This window comes from Empidonax traillii, unplaced genomic scaffold, assembly GCF_003031625.1.
Source record: "Empidonax traillii isolate 1590-97213 ecotype Southwest subspecies unplaced genomic scaffold, ASM303162v1 scaffold129:size1329583, whole genome shotgun sequence".
Classification (NCBI taxonomy): domain Eukaryota; kingdom Metazoa; phylum Chordata; class Aves; order Passeriformes; family Tyrannidae; genus Empidonax; species Empidonax traillii.
The window spans coordinates 19,485-46,127 of record NW_020955322.1 but is presented as its reverse complement, the minus strand read 5'-3'; the positions used below and the strand labels follow the sequence as shown (position 1 = coordinate 46,127).

General features: G+C 37.6%; 1 protein-coding gene and 1 long non-coding RNA gene across 2 annotated transcripts; one reads left to right on the top strand and one right to left on the bottom strand.

Annotated features, from left to right (window-relative positions):
• Positions 1 to 1,490: 1,490 nt before the first annotated feature.
• Positions 1,491 to 13,291, bottom strand: LOC114057378. The gene is made up of 4 exons (XR_003571203.1): positions 9,453 to 13,291; positions 8,834 to 8,952; positions 5,432 to 5,569; positions 1,491 to 2,629 (listed from the first exon to the last, which is right to left on the bottom strand). It is a non-coding gene; the product is annotated as an uncharacterized LOC114057378 (long non-coding RNA).
• LOC114057377 (carboxypeptidase B-like) lies at positions 8,431 to 26,404 on the top strand. Its single transcript, XM_027883580.1, has 11 exons — positions 8,431 to 8,761; positions 8,868 to 8,943; positions 10,090 to 10,214; positions 12,576 to 12,675; positions 13,286 to 13,387; positions 14,456 to 14,557; positions 16,045 to 16,155; positions 16,247 to 16,337; positions 17,042 to 17,244; positions 25,325 to 25,409; positions 25,975 to 26,404. Exons 1-11 carry the CDS (start codon positions 8,691 to 8,693, stop codon positions 26,160 to 26,162), a joined length of 1,254 nt encoding a protein of 417 aa, XP_027739381.1. The 5' UTR covers positions 8,431 to 8,690; the 3' UTR covers positions 26,163 to 26,404.
• The last annotated feature ends 239 nt before the right edge of the window (positions 26,405 to 26,643 follow it).

The window sequence follows — 26,643 nt, the reverse complement described above, 5'->3', positions numbered from 1 at the left end:
AATCAAAATTCCTTGTAGATTACACGGGGGGGGGGGGGGGGGGGGGGGAAGGGGAATAGAGAAACACAATGCTCTTACTGCATAACTCTCAATTATAGAAAAATAACTTCAGTGAGAAAATTACTACTTTCATAATCACTCTTCTCAATAATTGTTTTTTGAACTAAGGAAGCTGTATGGTATTTGACAGCTACAGGCAACGTGAATTGTGTGGAACTTGTAGGATCAAAACAGCAATAAACATAAAGGAGTATATGTCTTGATAGATTTAAATACAAAATATGAATTTTATGTTGCCAGTTCAATGGTTTGTGGTGTTTTTCTCTCCTCAGGATAAGTATGCCATGTTTTAGACAACAAACAAAAAAAAAGAAAAAAAAAAGAAAAACGGTATGTCTTTTAGTAATGAAAAGTGTAGCTTTCCTATATTTTAACCAAACTGTATTTGGGGGAGATAAAAACGTTAAAACAAAGTCTGAATTGAAGAGATAGGAGGAAGAGATAGGACACGATTAAATGGATTAGATCACCTCTGGAACACAGACTTTCATCGGAAGCGTGTGTATTGCTACGAATACTATCACCAAATCTTCAATACAGAAATACTTTTATGGGTAGGAATAAATCAGAGCCAGGATTAACAAATGACAGTATCTTCTTTAACAGAGAGAAAAACTGCAGAGAGATTAAGAACACCTTTTCTCTGTCATTCAGTGCTTTGACCAATGGGTCACCAGGATATCACAGAAATCAGCAGGATATCTGCTTCCTATATGGTCTGGCTACTTTTGCTAGAGCTGTGGCTGGAAAGAAAGGGACCTCTTAGAGTCACTGGCCCAGCCTTTGCAATGAAAACCTCATAGAGAAGCAAAATACCGAGGAAGATGTTTTGCTTGGAAGCACAAGTTCATCCTCCGAAGCAACAACTACCCTTGGCCTTGTCAATTTTCCAACAACAGCTGCTAGTTATCCGTCACGTGAATATGTTTTCAATATACTGTGCAGCTGGACCAACTTGAAACCAATTTGAAAAACATGTTTATAGAGAAAGGCAAAGGAAATGACCTGTAACACTGTAGACACAATATGTTTCACATGAGAGCTCCATCAGTTGAGTTTTTACCAACTCAGTTATTTTATTATCATTCAAGGTCCCCAGTTTTCATTGTGCTGCTCTTTGTTAGTAGGTCTAGGAAGCCTCTGACTTTCAATCTGTTCCCAATTTTTTCTGTGGTTCTTTGGTCCCAAAGGAAAAGCAGCAGTAAAACAGCCATTTAAGTGAATGGCTCCACCACACATTCCTGTGCAACTACAGAGGAGTGCAATGACTAAACCAGGATTTGCTTGCCTTTAGGTGTGTGAGAAGAATGAGCAAGGAGGTATTTCCTTTCTTTTGTGGCTATGAAGAGACAAGAATGAGCTTCAAAGGAGAGGTGATATGAAATGGTTCCAAACAAATGGTTTTTCTTCCAAGCAAATTCCCTGTAAAATGTGCTGAATCTTCCTTGAACAAAGTGGTCCAGCTTCCATCCACCCATCACTCATATCAGAATCTAATGAAATATGACAGATAGATTACAATTCTAACTATTTTGGATGTTAGGGTCCCATCTTAGAATATAATGAAGGAGAAAGTTGATGAAGAGAGCACTATCTCATCTTTCATTCTGCATAAATTCTTAATTCAATCCAAAATTATTTGCAATAAGCCAAACTAATCACCTTTGTTTCATGACAAAATCTCTTAGTTAAGGTTCCAGAAGCTTGTTATTCAGTGAGTGGGAGGTATTGAACATCATGACCTATTCCTATTTCCCTGATGGAATAAGAATTACCAGTTTCTTCAAATATGAGAGAAGTTCCAGCAACTGACTTAATTCAGAAAATACAAAGGTAGCATAAAGGAAGCAAAATATTTAATTAAAAATTGTGTATTAATCAGAAACAAGCAAAATCCCAAACTTCTGATGTAAGCCTTCCAGTGAGAAAATAAAATCAAATGTCTGACATACAACATACTGCAACATCCTGAACAAACCAAGTGTCAGCTCTGCTTAGGTAGGAAGATCTTTGGCAGTAAACCAAGAGGAAAAAATTCCCCAGCCCTTCTACAAGCAGTCTGTTGCACAGTAGTAAAAAACAGCTAAGCACAACAGGGAAGGAACATCATCTTTCACTATGAAATTTCTCAAGGTAGGAGTATTATGGGGTTTTATAGGGGAAAAATAGCATATATATATATATTCCATATTTTTACATATTTGAATTATTTTTTTAATCTGGCCAGGTTTCTGGACCAGATCTCCTGATGACATTTGCATCAAACGAGCACCTGAGCTGCTCCAGGGCTGGAGTCCTTAGTCACAGAACATCACTGGTGTGACATACCAGCTGCAGAATACGGTATGGGGCCTTGGGATACCTTTTCCACCTTTTCTATGAGACACTACGGCAACATTTCCACATCAAAATATATATTTTTTTAAAGAAAATATTTTAAATAATTCACAGAAATTGAAAGGATTTCAGGTAGCTGTGATGTTTCAGGAGGCAGCGGATCAAAGTGTGGTCTCTCTCTCTCTACTTCTTCTTCATTCCTTCCTAGCAGATCAGATTTCAGGGTTGGAAGCTGGGAAATGCAGAGAAACATAAGTAAGATGCGGAGATAAATTAGTAACAAAAAGCTTTTGTCTAAAACTGGACCAGTATTTTTGTATTACAACTCAGACTTACAAACTGTTTCCAATTAAGCATGTAAAAAGAGTTCGGTTTTTTTTGTTTTGTTTTGGTTTTGATCATGTTTTACCAAGCAAAAAAAGCAAAATGATTTAATTTAAATATCCAGATTTGCCTGGGTGTAATACAGAAGAATCTGGACACTGAATTTAAAGCAGTTATCTTATCTGTGATGCCTAAACATTTCCATGTGTACAGACAAAAATATTTCCCAAGAATGGTGTTATGGTTTGCAGCTTGCTTGTTTTTCCTTCATTGAAGTCTTTTGCATACAAGTTTAACAGAGATTTTTCCAATGGAAATAATTTTCAGATAAATTTATGAAAGTGAGATTTGACTATGGCTACAAGATGAAATTGTTTGCACTCTGTATGTTTTCCTTTGTTTCATGAAGCCTACTGTTTACTGGAGAATAGCAAATTAATAATTTCTATAAAAGTCCAATTTCATCTTTTGTAGTTGAACTCCTATCATAAAAGGAATTATCACCTGGGCAAAAATCCCTACCTCAGTCAGATTTGGTTCCTCACACCTCAGTAGCATGAATTTGATTTGTTGTTAATTTTTTCCCTGTGATGTCTCACAAATAGCTAATATACTTGCTTAAATCAGACAGGTTCCCTGCTCAGTCTGAGCTTTGTTTACTTACATGCTCATAGAAGAACAAAGAGTGCCAAGATTAATTCATTCAGCTTAATTTGCTACCTTATACTCTTGTAATGAGCGAGCTCTCACAACAGTTTTTGCAATTAGCATGTTTTAATAAGGCTGTCCAAGTATAGATTATTAGCTCAGTTATTGCTTTGGGAAGGATTTTATGAATACTTCTAATCAATTAAGAACCATGAGTCATTTGAAAAGGAACATATTGTTACATGAACAAACTGATGTGCAGAATCTATTCAAATTTTTTTGTTTGGTATTTTTTTACATCCTTATTTTGGTTTGTTGTGTTGTGTTGTTTGTTTGTTTGTTTCATTTTTGCAATATGAAATATGAAATCTAATTCCAAACTCCTTTAGAAAATAAGAAAAAAACTAATTTTAATGATCTTTTAGTGTATATGTTTTGTTACAGAAGAAGCCAGAGAAATAGCGAAAGTTTTATTTGGTTACAGTGGAGCTTATCCATCTTCTGCAGCTTATGAATTTGGGTTACTTAGATGTAAACTTTATTAGAGAAACTTCATTAGTTTCTAAATGGTCTTGGTTTTCTGAAATGGTAGGACTCCCTGACCTTTGTCCAGGTGTAACTGCTGTTGATACAATCTGTCTCTCAGCAAAGGGCACTGGATTTTAAAATTGTTCAGAGTTGAAGGCAACTATCCAAGCCCTAAGCTCAGAGTTTATCAAGTCTGCAGATGAAAAACAAGCCATACAGGAGAAGAATGTTCATGATTTATATCACCCATGAAGGCCATCACATACAAAAAGCCAAACAACAGTAAATTATCCAGCAATCTGTGAAAAGAATTTCAGTTTGGCCTAAGGGTGGAATCAAGCTGCTCAATCCACTCTCTTCCTTGAACCTTCCTTGTTGATGTTTTTTTTAAAGTGTCTTGGACTCTCCCATAATCTGTCATCTGTCTTCACTCCCACTAGTGGTGATCCTGCTGTGCTCTGTTAACACCAATATAGCATCACTACCTGGATCATATTTAGTGGGATGAAATGGAGATTCATCTGTCAGTCTAAATCCTTTTGTTAAAACTGGAAGTGGATGAGAGCACACTAACAGTCTGATTTACCTTCAGCCCCTGCAGAGCCCAGAATTGGGAACTAGGGGAATACTGAGAAAGACAACATGCTAACCATCCAAATTAGAAACCCTGAAGAGGCCTCAGCAGTGGGCAGATACTCCTGTATCTTGTTCCAGAATAATTCTAGCACCATCTCACCAGCATCTGGTTCTGGCATTGTTGGAGACATTATATAAGTGTTAACGATGTGCTGATCCACATCAGAAGAGAAACTCCTAGACCCATTAGACAGATACTGCACAAATACAGGAGTTGAAAGTTTCAACTGGCTTCTATTAATCAGAGCACCAAGTGTCCAGTTACTTATGTACTTTTTTAGATTATGGCTTTTTTTGCTGTAGTCATAATCTCCCACATGCTGATCTCAGCACCTTAAAAATTGTAAGGGAAAGGACCTTATGCTTTTGTGTGTCTTTGAGCTGTGGCTGAGTCCTGCCATGACCCTGCCAACCTTACAGAGGCCATGGAATAGGCCTGAGTATGAGAACCAGCCAGTCTTGTACATGACAGAAAGCTCAGCCTAAGGACAAGCTAATTAAGCAGAAGATTTCCATAACCAGTGGGTGTGAGGTCAGTTCTTCTCACTGTTTCCTTAAATATATTTTGTCTGTTTGGCACTAAACAGATTCTTGATTCTTGGTTTCTGGGAATTCTGGAACTGCAAATACCTTTTCCGCTTCTTCTATATTAGTGTATTTCACGCTTTTTTCAAACAAATAAGAATTTGAATGTATATGATATATTCAGCTTCCAGCTACGGTAATAAAATACTTTCAAAATCCTAAGCAAGTTCGTATAATGAAGCTGCAATACCACAGTCTTAATCTGACTACTATAGGTCAACAGTAAAAATATGGTATCTATGTCACAGGAGATACATTGGCAAGAACCCACTGACTCTACAAAAGAACAGTTACAAGTTTTGCTGTTTCTCACCTGATGAGTCAATAGCAGTGGTACAAACACATCCCAAAGTCATGAGAGCTGCCTTTTTTTTCTGCTCCATATCCTAGATCTCATTACTTCCATTCTTTTCTCTCCTTATCTGTTACCTGCTCACATGTTAAGTAGCATCTGCAAGTGTGAAAAAATAATAAAAAAAAGAAGATTCCTACACAAAGCTACCGAAACCGTAGCATATGAACATGTCCCAGGGCCCTACAATTGAAAAAGCCTTTGATGAATTAAAAGATGCAATGTTAATAATATATAAATCAAGAGAAAGTACCAAGAAAGCTTGGAGCACATGCTGGATAGCAGATTCTGCTTGTCCTGGCCTCTTCAAAGTACTCTCAAAGGTCCTCAGAATATATTCAATAGTATTAGTTTTCAAAACTAAGGTTAGCATATATTACCTTAAGAAATAAATGATCATAAGAGGATCCCCATACATCAAACACATGTGCCTGGACTGCAGTCCATGTTAGGATTTAGGTATTGTTGATCTTTTGGAACATAATATATATCAAACAACATTAAGAATATAAATTTGTCAATCAGGGATTATAAGAACTGACAATATTCTGTGACTACAAGATTGTGGACTTCTTAAAATATGGATCAACAAACTATAAGATTCAGGAAATGTGTATCTACTGAAACTCATAGAAAGATATTATTTATCTTTGGACTTTTGGACTCAGTTTGATAAAAATGGGATAAAAGACTTCATAGGATAAAGGATGCTTCTGAAATGCTAACACTGATGTGTATTTTTTCCTTTTATCACTCTGTGGTTAGCCTTCATAAGCTTTTCAAAGTGGAGTATGAGAGTATTTCTATTCCAAAAACTGAAATAAGAAATTACTACAGAGTAATATTACTACTATATTACTTCAACCGGAATATAGCCAATTATTAACAGGGAATGCTCTTTGTGGGCGACAACATCATAGGAGGCTGTATTTTTAATCATCTAAAAAGCAAACTGCAAAAAAATTGCCATAGCTGACACTGGGTTTTTGTTTTGCTTACCCTAAGACAAAATACATGTCCTAAAGGAAATTACCACACATTCTCCTTTTGGGACTCCGTTGCTTTTGTTACTTTCTTGATTAAACAAAAATTGATTTTTCCTTCTGAACCTTTTCAAAGACATAGGTAATCCAAGCTCTCTGTGATAAGGCCAATATTTACTCAGCCATGGCCAACTGATGTGCTGTTGGCTTGTAATCAGATGCTAAAAAGAACAGATGGCTTACGCAAATTTAATTTGCTATTTTATTTATCCTTATGCTGCCCCGTTATCATACAAGTATTAAACATTTATATTATACAGTTAAAAAGACAAGACAATTTAGACCTAGTTTATGAACTAATCTGACAAATTACCATCAATCCTGAGATGCAAAATAAATCACTTAGGTAGGATTCCAGATCGTTGTTTTTTTCTGACCTAGTCCGGGATGGAAACAATGGAATCATTACAAATTCTAGTATTCAGTAATGCTTGCCAGCTCAGTAGTTGATGCTGCATCAGTGACTGTGGAGAAAAATAAACAAACATTAAACAAACAAACAAAATAGCAATCATCTCCACATTATGGTCTTAGCACTTGTCTTCAAGGGATAAGACCATTTCATCTGGTAATGCAGATCTCCTCATCATTAAATTGAAACTTCTTAAGATTTTGCAGTATTGTTTTGGCACTTGGTCAGAATAGCTCCTGATGTCATCCTTCTTAGAAGACTTGACTCTAAGTCAGATTATTGCTGGGCAAGAGTCTTCAATGCTACAAACCAGGTCATTAATTGCAAACTAAGTTCAAACCACTATGATTTGACAAAGACAGTTCCCTATAAGTAGGCTCAGTATAGTTTTCGAGTCTCCTTATAAGAAAACATTCATCATCAGTCATAGTGTTCAGCGTGAACTGCTGCCTTTTTGATACACTGATTTAAAAATATATTTCTAGCTATTCTGTATCTAAGGCTTCTTCACTGAGTTGACTCTAGAGGACCTCATAAATAATTAGGTACAGTCTGATTCCACATTCATTCTTAAAGTGCTCATTGACAATTCAAATTTCTGCACTTTGAAACTGCAACTACATTTTTTAATCTGAAATGAATATATATTAATTTTCTAATAAATTTCCACATATTATATGATAAGCATATTAGTAGAAATTTCTGTGTCTGAACCACTTCAATTTGTCTGGTCACTTAGGCATAATGAAGACAGAACTGAGCTCATAAATTCTATTCTTTATTTATTTATACACTAATTCATTTAGAGGCTCCCTGTTGAAAACATCACTCACATCAAGATGCAGCATCAACAGACAATTAACGTTACATTTAATGCCAAGTACTCATTTATGAAAACTAAACAGATGCAAGTGCAGTGATGCAAATACTCTATTGTTTCTCAGTGTAGGCAAAACATTGTAGGTAAAACTAAAAATGCTTTTTTATGACTTACCTTTCATTTGATCTTCTTAGCCTGCATGTAATGCCCACAGGATTGCTTAGCTTATACCTACCTCCGTTCCATACATGCTTAAATTAGAGAATGTGCAAGAATCAGTGATTGTATTATGTGAAGTATATGTACTACTATTAGAAATTTCTCTAGCTGTTAAAAATTTCTATACTTTCAGTTCTGCAGACATCTGACCTAAGTTTCAGTGAAATCACTGGGCAAAGAACCAGATAAGTACTTTCCTTCTCTGTTGGGGAAAAAAAAAAAAAAAAAAAAAAGATAATTGGTATATCCCAAGTGTGTTTCCTCTTCCTTTGTGAAAGTCAGCCCATATAATCCAGGAAGAGGGACATTGTGATTAAGATCAGACATGCTCCAACAGCACCTGATGGACATCTACCATTACATAAAGTAACAAAAAAAAATTATAAAGGTTTTAATTCAGCAACAAAATTATTTTAAAAAATTAGACAAATCTCACATAAACCAGAAAATAAGAACGTAAATTAAATTCACTCTCTCGTATCAAGAGTTTATCCAGTTCAAATTGCAAGATTCTTTAGCCAGGCCCCCATGAGACCTTCAGCTGTTTTAACAGGTGTAGAGTAAAACACACACTATAAATAGTATGCAAATAAAACAAGGCCAAGGGAATAATCTATCAGTTGATCAGTGTGCTGTTCTAGTGTATAACTGATAAAAGGCAGGACAAAACAGGTTATAAAAGCAGCCTGAAAGAAATGAAAACCCATTTACTTTTTCTTTAAAAAAATGTGGGCGCTCTTGGTTCTCATAGGTGCTGCATCTGTTTCTGCTCATCTGCAGGATCGTTCCTTTGATGGGTAAGAACAGACATCAAGTTTTATATTTGCATGGGGTTTTTTGCATGAGCATAAGCCTTTCAATTGACTTACCTGTTTCAAATCCAATCTTTTTCTCCTTTTCCAGACAGAAGGTGTTTCGTGTGATTCCACAGAATGATGAGCAGGTGGAAATCCTCAACTCCCTTGCCAGCATCATGCAGGTAAAGAACCTGGAGAAGTGGTTATACTGTAGTTGAAAGAAACATTTCTCCTTTTGTTCAACTAACATTCAGCTTTTTTTAAAAATTCATATTACTGAATTAAAGACCCAATCTTAATTCAGTTCAAGTCAGCTGAGTGTTTCTTCAGAAGGAATAGGACAAGATAATAAAACTAAAGCTTTACAAATACATTTCAATACCTTCCTAGAAAGTCTGGTTAACCCAGCCTGAATATCAAAGTGCCCATTAGAACTTATCAATAAAATAAATCTTAAATTTTGTATTCAGTGTGGGGTGCTTTCAAGAATGTATTAGATAAATCATGGAAACTCTAACTTCCAGAACTTTTACCATTACAAGCAAAACATTTTGCTCATGCAAAGAGGATAGAAATTCATACTCCCAACAAATTGAACTTTTCTTTGGCATCTAGTCTCTCAAGTCGTTTTCCCTCCTCTGGCTTTCCTTTAAAACTTCCTTTCTCTCCAAGTTGCATGTTTCTCACTGACCTTGATGTAGATATATGATGACACAGTGACATGATGAAAAACTATAAAGACAGAAAATGTGTTTTCAATATTTCTCTTCAGCTTTGATGTTGTAAAATAGCTGTTGGTGAAAAAGACACCATTATCTGAAGGATGAAAGGAGAGTATTTTTAATGAAGTACAGATGTGGAGAACTATCATCAACAGGCTAGTATAGCATGCTGGAACAGTATTCTGAAGAAGAACAAGCTATTGGAATGGTGCTGCCAATATTAAGAAAATTAATACATACCATGCTTGCTTTAAAGTGTGTAGAATAAAGGGATTGTTTGTTTTCTTTTTCTTTTAAGCAAAGATCCATGAAATACCATTGTTATACAAAGCAATCGGTCAGGACTGATGTAATTCTGTATTCTGGAACAATCACCTTACTTGATGACACATAGTTCATGACTAAGAAGCCCCAACTTCTTTTACATTTCCAGTTAAAATTTAGGTTGATACTTCTGGCAAGCAAGGTCTGATCAGTGTAACAGAATAGGAATGAAATTCAATCTTTTAATCACAATCGACATCACCATCACACATACACCAACCTAAAAATCACAGCCACATGGACATATTTATTTGCTTATGTATTCATCTGCCCTTCTTTCAGGTTGACTTTTGGCAGCCAGACTCTGTCACTCTGGTAAGGCCAAAAATGCAAGTTGATTTCCGAGTTGGAGCTGAGAATTCTTTTGAGGTTGAAGAACTTTTGAAGGAAAGTGCAGTGGAGTATCAGTAAGTTCGTTCTCACTACTGTATTTTGAATGGAAGAGAACTAAACACTGGGGAGAATGTGTTTGAGCTTTTCATATTGGTCAATTGATTTTCCTGTCAGGAACTTCGGCCCTCCTGTGGATGACTCTACTGAGTTCAGCTTTCCTAAGATAGTTCAAATGGACTGTAATCACTATGTGTTGAAGGGCTGAGGTGAAATGTTGACAGAGGCAAGGTACAGGAAGCAAAGATGCACTACCAGAAATTTCCCTGAGGTGAAAGCTCATTGCAGTACAGTGTGGAGAGGACAAGAAAGATTTCCCACTAAAGACAAAATTCAGCAGAAGTCTAGAAAGAGCCAGAAAGCACACCAGATGAGTTTGAATGATACTAAGAGGGAACTGAAGCCAGAAAATGGTGAGCCCCAAGGGCCACCATGAGCAGCTCCCCAGTGAGTTCTCTAAGTTGCAGAACAACAGGCAGAGGGCCAAAAAAACCCAACAGGTGACACGCAGGAGACAGTTGCAAGGTGAAAGGCCAAGCAAGTGGGGAGAACAGATTCCCAGAAAAATCTTGGGCTTTCTCAAGTCCCACAGAAGATCCACAGCAAGGATCTCTCCAAAGAGAGAGCTTTTAGTTGTATCTTTACTTAGAAGTAAAAAAGCCATGAGCCGATCAAATACAACTGCAGCATAAGTGGAGGGAACAGAGCAAACTGGCACATTATGCATCACTGAGAACAGAAACATTGTAGTGAGCAGCACTAACGGAAGAATAAGGAGAATAAGCAGTTGCCTGGTCCTGCTTTCCCAATCACTATGTAAGCATTAACTGAGGAAGAGAAATTGACTTTCAGATGGAGTGGAGGGGGGTTGTTCTGTCTTCATTTCTCCTTTCACTCCACCTGAGCATTGCAAATTGGCTCTGCCCAGCCTCATTAACAGGCTTTTTTGATGTCTAAAGGGTAATCTGTCAGCATCGTGTACTCAAACAGTGAAAGTCAGTATTATTTGATCAAATGTTTATTATTTCATTTGGCTGAGTGTAGAGTTTTTGTCTCTCAGCCCCATTGTTGTTGCTCCTTCATAGGCCACCACACAGTCCTCATGAAACATAACTTTTACGATCTGATAAATCCGAAGGTAACCCATCCTAAATTTACTGGCCTCGTGTTAATCATGACTAATTTGGATGCTGCTGTGAGAACAGAATCTAAAACCACTCTGGAATAAATAATTTTCAATAATGCCACAGTGCACATACAGCACAGAAATCCAATTTTTAGTGGAATTTCCTCTGTAGCAATGGAGGAGTTACTCTACATGTGTTAGCTTTCCTATAATATTAATGAACTCCCTCAGGTCCATGCACAAATCTTTTGATTGCAACAAAGGCCACAAGGGTCTGGAAGCTGACCCTGACAAACTTGAGTGGGTTGTCCTTGTGACAACCCAAGATGTTATAATTCTTTTGAAGTGCAGCTGCAGTGCCGTGACATGTCAATGTAGTCATTTGCACTGTTTGTTCTGAAGGCTGGTGATGCCTCACAAACTGGCCTCCTGTTCTTCTATCCAAGTCACAAATCACCAGGTACATATCCTGGATGAGCAAGATTTGTAAACGTGTTAAGACAGGCACTGGAAAAACAAGAGGACTTCGTTTTTTGATGGCCAAGGTTGAAATATAAGCAAAAGGTTCTCAAGAGTATGCTCAGTGATGAGCTGTGCCTTTGTGTCAGCCCCAGGGAAAGGTGAACAGGAGAGACCCAAACAATCCAGACATGATGCTGGGGTTTTCTTGCCATTGTGTGTTCAACTTTAGTAGCCCACCTCACACTCAATAAAGTAGCTTAAAGGATGGACAATGCCCCTGCAATAGAGAAGTCAAACCACATCTAAACTTTGGAAGCTAGGTTTGACAGAGAATTTCATCAAGCAAAACATGGGTTTCTGCATGGGATTGAAACATTGCTGCAGTTTAACTTCCCTCCATTACCAAAAGTTCAAGAGAGAGCCCTTTTCCTATTGAGGCAGAGGCATCTGGCAACATGAGATCAGCCCAGAGCTCATTTTCTAGACAAACTCTATCTTAGCATTGCCATTTTTCTTAAATCAAACTGTTGCCACCCTGGAGGTTTGCTAGTATGGGAGTAAGCAGGCAGGTGTTAACTGGGAGAAGCCCATTGCTCCCTGATCATTCTGGTGGCAAGACTGAGGCAGGAAGTAGGTTGAAACTTGAACCTAATATATCTTACTTTCAACCTGCTCACCTTTCACTTCACAATCCACATGGCCTTAATTCCAGGAACACCTTTAAATGTCTTACTTTCCTGCTAGATTATAGTATGTTTCTCTTTACACTCCTCATGGTGCCTTATTCCAGAGTTCTGATTGACAACCTGCAGGCTGCGCTGGACACCCAGTTTGACAGCCAAGCTCGTGCTGCCGGCCACAGCTATGAAAAGTACAACAACTGGGACACGGTACAGTCTAGAATTTTATCTCATTGTCAGCTTGGTACCTTGGCCTCTGTAGTCAAAGTGGCTTTCATGTGCTTCCTGCCTTCTTCCCTTTTCCTCTTCTGGTCCATCTGTTGGCATGATAATGCCTCCAAACTCTCCTTCCTCTTCTCCTTTATTGCTCATTACTGAGCTAGTTTGTGTAACCCATCCTCCTACACTTATTTCCTCTGTTTCTGCTCCTAGTGCTGCAAGGAGCTTCTGGAAGAAATCCAATGACCAGGCTGAGATGCTTCATGACTAATTTCTTCTTTCCTTTTTGCTACTTCTCCCATCTCCTCTGCCAAACAACTTGATTCCATTCCCTGCCCCAATTCTAGGCCTTCATCTCACAGCGCTAAGTTCTCCCCTGCTTCCTCCTTTTTTTCACAGCCATGCTCATTTTTCCTGACATATAATCCTGGCCATGTCACTTTTCACATCTTTGCAGTGGGTCCTAGGAAATCTACAAACTCTGTTAAGTATTAGGCCACATTAGGTGCTCAGAAGGACTGTCCTAGCTTAAAGTCTGTAAATTAATTAGTCTGGACTTAAGGAACAGACACTCAATAAATTTAACCTCCTTATTGCATAGATAGCTGCTTGGACTGCTGATATTGCTGCTCAGAACCCAGACCTTGTCTCTCGTAGTGTAATTGGGGAAACATATGAAGGACGGCCAATGTACCTTCTCAAAGTAAGTGCTTTGATTTCTTCATGCCAGACTTTTCCCTTATTAACCTCTGAAAGTTTATGATGTCAATTGAAACACCAATGATGCTAACAAAATACTAGATATTTTGCAGAAAATCTAATATATTTTGTTTACCTCTACTATGATTTTTTTTTTTTTTAGGCACATAATAAATTATTAGAAGTTCAGGCTTATAAATCAATCACACTCCTGAGAGCTATTTGAATGATCATCTACCTTTATGTTCTCTCCATCTATTGTTTGTAAAACCATTTACTCTAAAAGGATCTAGAAATATCAGACTCTAGCAATAGGAAACACATTTGTTTGTATCTTCACCATAATTTTGAGCTGGTTTTAACTGGGGTAGAGTTATTTTTCTTCTCAGTAGCTAGTATGGGGCTGTTTTGGATTTCTGCTGATTTGGAAACAGCATTGATAGTTCAGAGATGTTTAGTTATCACTGAGCAGTGACTACACAGAGCCAAGGCCTTTTCTGCCTCTCACACCACCATGAAGGGGCTGGGGGTGCACAAGATCCGGCAGGGGACACAACTAGGACAGGTGACCCCAAATGACCCAAGAGACATCCCAGATCATATGGCTATGATATTACTACTACTACTACTACTACTATTACTATTATTTCCATTATTAAACTGTTCTTATCTCAGCCCACAAGTTTTCTCTGAGTGGAGCTTATTAGTCAGCTGGGGTTAAACCACATTTTTTTCGTAACATTTATGAATTAGTAAGGCAATTACTTAAATAAAGGTGAAAGGATAAAGAGTGCTTGCCCAAAAATTAATAAGCATGTACAATAACATATTCAAACAGATAAGACCAACTTTTAGAAACACTACAGGAAATAAATCAACAGTGCAGAATAATCAAATAATTTGGGGGAAGGTTATCTACATTAATAAAAATGAAATTATTAAGAGTATTGTTTTAGCTTGAATATCGTGGTCAGCTAGAGCTGGGAGCAGCAAGCTGACTGACTTGTTCTGCATACAACTTATTTTGCTCAAGACTCAGGTGTGGGGTTTTGTTTTTTTTTTTTCCTTCTAGATGGGAAAAAGTGGTCCAAATAAGAAAGCCATCTTTATGGATTGTGGTTTTCATGCAAGAGAGTGGATCAGCCCTGCTTTCTGCCAGTGGTTTGTGAAAGAGGTCAGTAAGCGTAATGATGAAAAAGTACTTTACAAAATGTAACTATGTTTAAGATAATCTTATGTGAGCAGCAAGAGCTGAGGGCACTGCAGATTGCCTTTTTACCTCCAAATCCCTGTGTGCACATCCCTTCTCTGACCTCAGAGGGTTAAGGTGTAACTACTTAAACCCAATCTTAGTGCTTGAATCTGTAATCTTTCAGCAGTGTAAGACAACCTGAAACATGTAAGAGGTACTAACTACTACAAGGGTTACTCACACAGTTTGTAAATTCTTTTTTGCATCTATAACCAGGGAAAGGTGAGAGAAAAGCAAACAAGTCTACTAACACCACAAAAATACGTTGTGTACACAGTCATGAAAGAAATAAGGAAATTCAAGGGCACATCAGAGGGCATCTGAAGGCACTTCAGCTGATTTCCTACAGTATCTGGTGCTGTATTCCTCACAACCAGCTTTACTCAGTAAGGAGAGAGGGTGGAAATCTACCCTCAGCTCAGCACAGGGTGCACTGAGGAAATGTACCCAAGAGAGGAAGAAGAGTGTATACAAAGCTCCCTAAACTCTGGGAAGAAGGAAATGTATATACGTGCCTTTGAGCTGCCACTTCAAGTTGTGCAGAATGGTTTCTAAAATATGAAACCATACTCAGGGAAGTGTTGCACAGGTAAAATTATCTTCACTTCAGTCTGGGATACTAGATACTTCAGGCCTTGAATTAAAAAATGTTATCTCCTTTATCTTTTTATTCTCCTCACCACCAATATAAAGCAGGTGTGAGTTATATGCTACATACTAGTCTTAACAGAGAAGAGGTGTATTATGCCTCAGCTGGGGGAGATCAATCAATTTAGTAGGACAACTTACTGATTCAATCTCAAATTTTGAAAGAATTTCTGCTTGAAGATTAAAGCAAACAAACATACAAACACAAACCAGAAGCAGCAGCTGGAATTTAAAACCCAGGTGAAGGAAAGCCAAACTACGTGAGTGAGCCATGCTGGCAGAGGCATCGGTGGCCAGTACAATCTCAGTGTTATCAGACAGGCATGCGGTTTGTGTAGGGAGCAGTGGAAATTGAAAGTGACATTTCAGTGGAGTCAATGGGAATGTGATTTCATTAGAGCCTAATAAGGCTGCAGACAGTATGCGCTACCATTTCTCTCTCAGCAATTCACATCACTGCAGCTGTCATTTTCACTGTCTGGTCACTTAATTCATGGGTGTACCTGACACCAGCAGCAGCTGTGCTCCGTGGGCCCACCTACCAGTATGAGATGACTTTCTAACAACACTTTGGTTTGAGTAGGTGTAAATCCTCTCAGTACATGTAGTAACACAGAGGTGCCATCTCACATGCTGGAGTGACCTGGATGACTTTGCCTACATTCATTAATTCCTGATCCAGATCCAGGCCTTTATATATATAAACAGGAGATACAGATTTATGAAGACATCATCAGCTTTTTCTACTTTTCTCAAAGTAGGCTGTTGAGACCTATGGAAAAGACACTGTCATGACCACACTTCTGGACAAGTTGGACTTTTATGTTTTGCCTGTTGTTAACATTGATGGCTACATTTACACTTGGACGAATGTAAGTACATTCTTTTTTTTTTTTTTGCAGTGTTGTTGGAAAATCAACTGTTAGAACTTACTCTTATTTTTCATCTATTATTCTATTTCAGGACCGCATGTGGAGAAAGACTCGCTCTAAAAATGCCAACAGCAATTGCTATGGTACAGATCCCAACAGGAATTTTAATGCTGGCTGGTGCAGTAAGTATCTTCTAACAAGAGTTGCAAGAGTTCATACTGAAGTGCAACAGCCAATATATTTAATTAAGGGTTTTCCCTACCTGATGGTTGGTCCAGCTCCAGCTTGTGTGAAGACCACCAATGTAGCATTGTGGAGTAGCTTGTGTTCAATTTTTGGAGCAGTTTTGGGCAGAAAAAAACAGGAGACTTTGGCTACTAGCATCATCAGTATGGCTTCTTCTATAAACATACCTACACACACACACATGCATATACACACATATATACTTACACACATGTATACACATACATACATGTACACACATGCACACATTGCTATGAGTTCAGAAAAGAAACAAGAAGAGCTTTCTTTCATGGAGAGGGGTCTCTTCTGAGTGGTTTCCACTTGTCTGTTTCTTGAAAGTGCCTTAGAAATGGAGGAGATACGCAAGGAGAGGACTGTTAAGCACTGAAGCAAATCAATATCCCAAATCACTTCCATAGTATAGGGCTCTACATCAGTACTCATGCTCTTCCAACTATGCATACTCTACATATATGACATGTTTTCCAGTGCCTTAACTATCCCATGAAATATTCCCTCCTCTGATATGACACATGTGTTAGATGGATTTCCAAGGCTTATCTACTAAAGTGGTGTAACATGACTCTTCTAACAAGCAACTTGTTCATTAAATACTCATTAAACTCACCTTTCTTCTCAGCTACCGGGGCCTCAAAAAATCCTTGTTCTGCCACTTACTGTGGCTCTGCACCTGAGTCTGAAAAGGAGACCAAGGCTTTGGCTGATTTTATTCGTGAACATCTTTCTACAATCAAGGCATACTTGACGATTCACTCCTATTCCCAGCTGCTACTGTTTCCTTATTCATATACTTACACACTGCCATCAGATTACCAGGAACTGGTAAGTCTCTTTGTCATTTTGACTTAATGAAAAGAATAAGTAAAAATCATCACTTGCTATTTGAGGTCCATTTAACTTCAAGCACTTTCTTTATTATCTGGAAAGAATCTGTACTGCCAGTTTTTTAAAATGTTTTAGTCTTTCTCAGCAAGAACAAGGGAAACTATGATGGCACAGGTTAAATTTAAGGGCCTTATTTAATTTTCCACGCTGTACAGGTCACGCTATACAGAAATCCACTCTGCTGTGCAGCTCTGCTTCTTCCTGACTCCAGGGATTGCTGTGTATGTAGCTTTAATATACGACATAGAAACATTATGCCCTGTAAGCCAAGGTAACAGCTTGATAGATTGTAATAACTACGAAATGGAACAACTGTTACCATCAACAGCAGGCAAGGATCTCTGTCTTCCTGCTGAACCTGAGCTCTCACTGAAGTAAAACGCTTAAACTGTTGGTACAGGTTCAGGACAATGAGGCAGCTGTTGTCAAAAATATAACTGAAAACAGTTAGATACAAAACAGCTAAAATGTTTTAGTTCTGAGGCCTTTTTCAAGAGGCCTGGATTTAGACACACATTTTATTTGCAAGAGGAGAGTATGAATGTAATTTTTTTAAAGGGCAATGTCTCTTTAATTGATTCTAGAGAAAGGTCACACCCAAATGCCAATTAAGTAAGATAACAAAAGTCTGGAATATAAATTTTCTTTATCCTCAAAAACAGATAGAGGGGTTAGAACTATCAAATGTGTATAAAAGCTGTAAACATTTTATAGGCCAAGAATAAACACTCATGAATAACTGAATTACTTCACTTATCTGGCATACTAGCAATTAGAAGCTGTTGGCAGGGAAAACAACACAGCAAGACAAAACAAACACATTTTGATTCCCCCTCTTTCCGGGATGATGCCAAAAGTCCAAGGCAACAACACTGTGTGTTGCTCTGCTGTGCAGGTTTGACAGATTTATGACTGCTCCCAAATAGATGTCTTGATTCTGAAGCACAAATAAAAACTGGGGCCAAGAGTGAAGTTTCTTGTTAGATTTTTTACAGCCTAAAAGAGAAAATCAAGATTTTGTTTTCTTAATTTATATTCCAGGAATTTTGTAATCAGATTTATTCCAGGAAATTATAGTAATTTCTTGTCTTCAGTTTTTACAAAAGCTTCATATTTCACACATTGCAGTTTAGTCTCAAGTAATAAAACAGAACTAAACCCTGCTTTGTCGTCAAGATCACAAAGTTCCCATTTGTTAAAAATTTGTATGACATCCCAATTGTTGAATCAAGAGCAAATGTGATAAAACATAACTAAAAGTACAGTGAGTTTCTCACAGTATTAAATGGAAAAAGTTAACACTGAAAGCTCATTACTAAAACAGTCCTTACCAATAAGAAAGAACCTGTGTGTTTTGCTAAGCTTTAACATTCTTTTATTAAATTAAAATTGTATATTACAGTGTTCTAGTCTAATACACAGTAAAATTTAATGAATCCCCCATATTGAAGTGCTACAATTTTTATGATTTAAAACTCCCCTTTTCTGCCATAGAAGATAATTCTGCTATTATCATAGAGCATAAGAAATAAATAGCTCAGGAATGCAGGCATATATTCCTCTTCAACCATTTGATTTTGCTTTGTATATTAGTCTTTCCAACACCCCTTTATCTTATATTTTAAATTGGTCACATTGATCTCAGAGGGAGCTCCATTATTTTCCACTACAAAGAAACCACAAATCTCACCAGTATGACAAGGTGACCCTATGAGTGTTTTTCACATCTTAATTGAAATTATTTCCCCTACCTGTGATCCCAACAGAAAGACGGCAGGATCCTAGAGGTGTTTAACTTGTGCAGTATCCGATTTTAAGAAGGGAAGACTTCTTGCCAAAAGTCCTTTTGGAGAATGAGATCAGAGTATCACCCAATCAGCACGGCCTGCAGTTGGGATAATTAAACAGAAAGGGCCTTATGCACTCCAACGTCAGTGAATTAAATAGAAAAGCTGACTTCCACAGGCTCTGGGTCAGGTTCAAAAGTGCAGCTTTTCAGGTTAGTTCAAATAACTAAGACACATTCATTTAAGCTGTGACTAAAGAAAATTAAAAATTTTCAGTCAAGAATTGTACTCGCTTAAAGTGAGACAGCTCCAAAAAGAGGTATTATTTTATATGTAAATTGCTGTGTTTCATGTCTAGAAGTCCTGTTTAGATTTAGAATTTAGAGAAATGCTGAAGAAAGAGAATCTTAACTTTTAATAGATATTGTTTGGGCAAATAAAATAATCATAAATCATTTTGTAAATGAAGAAACAAAATTTATAGTGCCATTATCTTATCTTAGATGTTATTTTTACTCTGATAGATCTAATAAATTAAAGGAAATATCATTGCAAGTTCTTATCTCTTTCAGAAATCAACTGGACATGTGTCTAATCAAAACCTCGCATGTCTGCTTATCATTAATAACATTTTGTTCCATTATATTTAATTAAAGGTAGCATAATACCAAGGGGTTTATGTTGCATTTCAGTGCCTGAGATATAGAAGGTTGCAAAAATTGAGTAATTTGAGATTGATGACACTAAGTCTGAAGAAGAGAAAGATGCAGAGAATGCCTGTACCTTCCTTTCCTGCAGGGGTACTGAACAGCATGTCCTTGGGGCTCAAAGGACGTTTTCTGTTCACAGCCTCAAGAAGCCACCAAAAGGCTTAAAACTGTTTTGATTTCTCAGGTAGAACAGAACAGGGAACTCAGAGAACCCCTTTGCTCTCCACTGCATTGCTGCAGCAAATCACAACACCTTGGAGTTACTACAACTTACTGAGAGCCCAGTATTAGAACTACCCTTCAACCATGCCAGGCCTGGAGTGCAAAATGTGATCACAGTCATGTATGCCCCTTCCTTCCCATGACTCCCTACTCTTCTCCTTAGACGCAAGAGGATCTCTGAGGTTCTCAATCACAAGGATTTTCCCAAAACTTTCCTCCCTTTATTCAGGGTTGTTTTTTTTATCCCCTCAACCCCAGTGTTGCACAAAACTTTCACTGTTATCCAAACAATACTTTAACAACAAAAATAAAAACACCCAAGACAGGAAAAATCTAGGTCAGGAATTTCTCAGAAGTTACACAATATTCTTGTGATGACACCCTGAAAGAAATATGTCCTCCTTTTGGTGAATCACATTTTGTCTTCTTCATAATCCTCTTGGCTCATTTGTTACCATACCCTGGAGTATTACCCTGAACACTTGAATCCCTCTCCTAGAGAAAAGAGAAGCATTAGCTTTTCACAATTAAAAAACATGGTTGGCAAAAGCAGTACCTCTCCACACCCCAAAAAGATTATTTTCATCTTTATTTTGCTATTCACATTTTTGTCCTCTTGCAATAAAGAACTCTGTATTTAACCACACTTCTCATAAACAGTTTAGCCATATTTTTTAATCAGTTCATGTTCTGGTCTTAGCTTCCCATTAGGTCACCCTGTGCTCTCCTCATTTTCAGACAAATCTAGCTTTATCAATTTGTGTTTGAATTGGCTCTGAACTATGGTTTGAGAGAGCAGAGGAACGTGCATCATGCCCTCCCTTCCTTTTCAGGTTCAATTCCATCTCTCAGTGTAATGAACTCAGCACCAGATACATGTGTGCAGCCAGCTCATACTCCCTGTCAGATTAATGTATGTGTGTTGTTTCACAGGCTGCAGAATATTACATTCAGTTCCAATGCAAGATAATTTCAGGTTTTATTACCTGAATGCATACTGACCCCATTGGTTGCTGTTTCAACTCACCAAATTTCACCTTCCATATTGGGTTGGTCTAGCACCTAATTTCCTCTTAAGTGCTTAAAAAAGGATGTATTAGAAAGTGAAGATATGCCCAGTCTGTGCAGCCTGCAAGAGTGAATTTCAAACATATTGCATGACATTGCAAATATCAGTCAGACTATTTAACCTAATGCCTGGTTGTGAAGTCCTGAACATGGTTAAGATATATGAACACCTGTGGGTAAGAATTTTTGAATAGCAAAAATCCTACCACCTACGAGACTCAGACATGCCAATGAGGAGTTGCAACCTCTGCTGCTGTTGTATCTGCATTAATGCTCAGATTGTATTACAGTGATTGTTACACATAAATGTTGTTAACGTAAACCGGGAAGCAAATAAACAGGAAAATTGGCAGCAAAGCAATATTTGAAATTGGCTTCACAGCTCCTCTATCGAGTTTGCCACAATAGAAGTGTTCTGTACTGGCAGTTTTACAGTTGTGAAAAGGATGTTTCTAGTAGCAGCCTCTTCCAGGTGAAGTCCATGTGTGAATCTGGCTGACAGACAAGAGTCTCCAGTAATGTATGTAGGGCACATGCACCTTAACTCGATCACACTGGAAACCCTCTCACCAGGGACTGATTTCTTAAACACTTTAAGAGACTGTAACAGAGAAACAGGCTTTTAAACTAAAAAGTTTAATCCTACTGAAGTCCTCACTGGCTGGATTCCCTGGGCTCTTGGAGCACATGCTTAACCAGGAGCAACAACAGAATAGTGAACTAAATTATACATCATAGTGGACTCTTGAGGGGGGAGTCTGTTTTCACTGGCAAAACAAGAAGCCTCAGAGGTTTAGATTCACTTGGCTAAAGTTCACTTTGCAAATACCACATTTTCAGACTTTCATTACAAAGGAAGTTGAGGGTCACTTTACTTAACAAGTAAAGCACACAAGATCAAGGTGAAGTGAAATACAGTTTTCCACTTCAGGAAAATCAATTTGCAATCCAGTGAGGGAAGAGAGCAAGAGGCCCAGTCAAGCAGTGAAAAGGCTTCTCCAGACCACTGTCAGATAGTGAGGGCAAAAGGAGTTGTCCACATAGCAGCTGCATAATCAGCATCCCTGGAGTGTTTCTAAATGGCCACAGTTTGCTGGCAAACCCAGCCTGATGATACAAGAACAAAATGAGGGTGATGCTCCCATAAAAATTATCTATTAACACACAGAAGATGCTTAGCCTGATAATTTATCTTGTTAGTTCAAAGGTCCAGATGTTGCAAGAAAGAGAGGCCAGTACCATACCTTTCATTAAAAGCTAATAACTGTAAAAATACATTTAAAGGTTGTTAATTAGCTAAGATAATGGCAACTAAGAACATAACTGCAGTCTCACTGGCCCACGCACTCTGTACACAAGATCAAGCAAAATATTAGTAATTGCTGTGTAAACACAGATGGATGATGAGGGAATAATGCCTTCTGCTGAAATGACCAGCTCTGCAAGCTCAGCTGTGAGTCAGAAGCTGAAAAGCCATTTCTGCTCCCAGTTACAAGGTATTACTCTGGAGTTATATCTTGGACTTCAGGGCGCCACTTGTTTCTCTACTACTATAATTCTCAGCATAATGTTCCTTGCAAGAGAGGGATTCTTAATGGTATAAAACCCCAAACAAACCACAACAATTCAGTTAAACCCACTGTGCCAAGAGATGTAGAAAATCACTGGACAGCAAAGAGTATCCTCAGAGGTAAAAAAGAAAACAGTGTTTCTCCCTACAGGTGTATTCTAAATAATTTTTAGGCTTGAAAACCCAAACCACTTTTCAACCTTTTGGAAAACGTTGGGCTTTATTTATATACCCCTGCATAAATCTTCAGACTATTTCGTTTTTATGGATTGCTTTGAGTAATTGAGCTATTTTGAAAAAAAACCCCACATTTTTCTCATATTTTGTATTTATACACACAAGTATTTACTTCATATTTATTATTCCTGCTGTTTATTATTATTATTATTATTATTATTATTATTATTATTATTAAGAGGTGGCATTCTTCCTATATAGTTGAAATTTATTTTTCTACCTTTAGGTTTTTGACTGTAAATCTATTAGCAAAGCAAATGGTAGATTCACTTAAAGGAAAAAAAGAATATATCAAAACTTTGGATAAAGCTTCATTTCATGATGAAGTCATAAATGCTCAGTCATGTTTTTCATTTAGAGAGGGTAACTTAAAATACCATCTCCATCTCCAACCTGGAGAGCTTGAAGAGGTTGTTTTTTGGGATTCTAAGCTCTTAACAGCTGGAAATCTCAACTGCTCTTTTTACAAATCTCTCTTTTTACAACTTCCTGGTCAATAATGAAAAAATCCCTCAAGTAAAAAGATTTCCTGACATATTTTTTCTGGTATCTATTCTGATATGATTTAAGGCCATCATTTGACTGCTGAGTGAAAGGAATGCCCTGGGTGAAACAGCCCCAAAGAGCAGCTCTGCTGTTCTATTGTCCCTGTCATGCGGTTTACTAAAGAGACAACAAATACTAATTACCAGCAGGTCTGTAGGTAGTATCAGACTGTCTTTCAAAATTTTATTTCCACTTTCCATATATTTGAAAAGAGGAAGAATCAATTTACTTTAAAAATTCATTTGCTTTTGAGAGAAGATTTGACCCAATCTCAGCTGCTGATTAAATGTGTATATTACAAACAACAGATGGCTGAAGAAAACATGGTATCACTAGCAGATAGGAGTCTCCAACCTCTACAGTTCCCTGAACATGTGTTAAAAATTATTATGGATTTTAGAAAATTCAACTTGTGGAGGCATTTAAAAAAAAACACAACCAAACAACAACAACAACAAAAACAACACTGGAGAGAGTTCAGCTACTCCAATTCCTCTGAATTCAAGATTGTGAAATGCAGAGCACCAACATTCTTCCTACAATTGCTTGTATTTGTGCAATCGAGAGGCCAGAAACCAAACCTCACATTCAGGTACAGCCAGTTACAAGTGGAAGGACAAGCTTCAAGTACACTTTGGTCTGCCTTGTTTAAATATACTTCATGTGCTAAATGACCACAAATTCCTACAGCAAATTCCCATAATTCTAGAATTTTCAAAACCAAACATCTGGAAATGGGGAAACACTTGCAATTCTACAAAAACACATTTTGATGCTGCTTTGTAGAAGCCGAGAAAGTTCTTTCAGTTAATTTAGATTTTCTAAACACATTGTCAAATATGCCTTTTTGAGTACTTCACAGGAACAGTTGAAGCATAAGGATGAACACAGAACATTTTACAATATATCTTCCACTGGGAAGTAAGCCAGAGTATAACCTACAGAGAAGGAAAGGGCTTGAGGAAATTCCTGGAATAGTAAGCCATTCAGCTGTAAGCTATAAAAAGAGATATGGCAACCCATTGCTTATTCTTATACTGAACATCTGCTTTCAAAAATCGTTCATATTTATCATCTGTTAGTAATAGTTTTCATGTTTTATTACCAACATGCTGTATAATGAAGAATTGGAAAAGTGACACATTCCAAAGAAAAGTCTGTAATTTTCTTAATGCAAATATACAAAGCTTCACAGTACTATTGATGGGCCTGATCCAACCCTCACTGAAACCAGTGGGAGTTGAATGAGCCCCTCTGAGCACAGGAAATGAATTGAAATTAATGAGACTACATATGGTTCCAGGGTAATTTATGCCTTTTCTGATTGTTAATAAGACTTTAATCTGCTTCCACTTATGTCACTGTTCAACTTCCCTGACTGAGTCGACTCTACTCTGAATTTATAGTGGCATCAACAGAAGGAAAAGAAAGGCTATTGTATGTTCACAATTTATTGTACCAAGTTATGACTATTCTCTAAGATTCTCTTATCTCTAAATAAGATTCCTTATTTAGTTTTAACCTTGCAGAAGTTTCTTCTACATCTAGAAAATGCTGTTACCTACTGTCCCCTTACCTGTACGAACTCTACTGGACTGTACAGCAGCTGCACAGCACTACAGTAATAAACACACAGCCTGGATCACACTCCATTAAAGCTTGGAGAACAATTTCTTTACTGATAAGCTCTTTCCACAACAGCAGGACAAGCTGTGCCTTGTCAGCTACTGACACCTAGTCACACTGAGTGGTTAACAACAGTTTTCAAATAAAAACTTTTTCACCATGGCTTTTCAGTTTGTTTAACAATGTGTTTGCTTTAGATGCACTCAGAAAGCTTCTGAAAATCTGCATTTATAATTTTTCTTTTCCTACAGAATTCCATTGCTAGTGCTGCATCCAAAGAGCTGGCCAGTTTGTACAAAACCAAATATACGTACGGTCCAGGAGCTGAAACAATCTGTAAGTACTGGTCTAAATATACTAACAATCTATATTAAGTGTTACTAAGACTATAAAATGAAGTTTTCTAGTGATTCTTGTTCTCTTCCTAAATAGTCTATTGTACCAAACTACTGGAAAGGGAGAGTATTATTCCTTCAGAAGAAAAAGATGGAGCTGATATCCCAGATCTGCAGCTCTTTCCCATCTGCATGAACTTCAAAAAGCCACCCAGTGAGAGGCTACTTGCTTCTGATAACAAACCTTACTAAACAGCCCCATGCAACCATGCCATTCTCCTGTTCCTTAGACATTTCTCTTGTGGTCTCCTCACAACAGTGACAAGGAGGGAAGAGTTTAGCTTATTTACACTTGCTTGCACACATCAGCTGGAATGAAGCTCATAAATAGCCTAAAATCCCAGAAGCTTTTCCATGAGCAGGATAAATCAATCAGCTCACCAAATATTTCTTTTTATCTGTCCTTCCTGCATTTCTGGTTACCTGACTTGACTTCAAAGGATTTCCCATTTCAATGCATAGCCACTCTTTCTCAGTTAATCTTTGTTTCATTTCTTTACCAACAGACCCTGCTGCAGGGGGCTCTGACGACTGGGCTTACGATCAAGGCATCAAGTACTCTTTCACTTTTGAGCTCCGGGACACTGGTAGATATGGTTTTCTTCTCCCTGAATCTCAGATAAAGCCAACCTGTGAAGAGACTGTACTTGCTGTTAAATATATTGCCAATTATGTCCTTGAGCACTTGTATTAGAATGGAGTTCTAAAAACTATTAAAGAAGGCTTTATTCAAAGACGCCTTCCTTTTTATTCTTCCCTTACAAAACATTTTTAATTCTCTTTACTTAATGTTCTTAATCATATTCTTAGTCCATCATAGATCACTAGAACTAGAAGGTTTTCAAGAGAAATTGTAGGAATTCAGGAGAAATAAACCTTTTATTAAGGCAAGTGATACAATCAGGGAGGTCGAAAAACAAAGAGCACAAGAAGATTAATCAATGTAAAGGTTATCTTACCGATTAAAACTATCTTTACATATAAGAGATGGGCGAAGCATTAGAGCTTACACAGCCTGAATGCTGACCAGAATGAAAACAGCCAGGTGATGCATATAAATGCGCTTTCACCCAACCATTCATTGCCTTAACAGAAACAGTAGCAAGAAGTTCATATCATGTACTTTCAAAATTATGTTAGCTGTGATGTGCTCACATGAATTTTCTCGAAACCCA

What these genes read in the sequence shown, in the direction of transcription:
- LOC114057377 (XM_027883580.1), top strand. Translation starts at nt 8,691, where the DNA reads ATGTGGGCGCTCTTGGTTCTCATAGGTGCTGCATCTGTTTCTGCTCAT. An exon ending in TTTTAATGCTGGCTGGTGCA is followed by an intron (nt 16,338 to 17,041) that starts GTAAGTATCTTC and finishes CTTTCTTCTCAG; the next exon opens with CTACCGGGGCCTCAAAAAAT. An exon ending in TCCAGGAGCTGAAACAATCT is followed by an intron (nt 25,410 to 25,974) that starts GTAAGTACTGGT and finishes CTTTACCAACAG; the next exon opens with ACCCTGCTGCAGGGGGCTCT.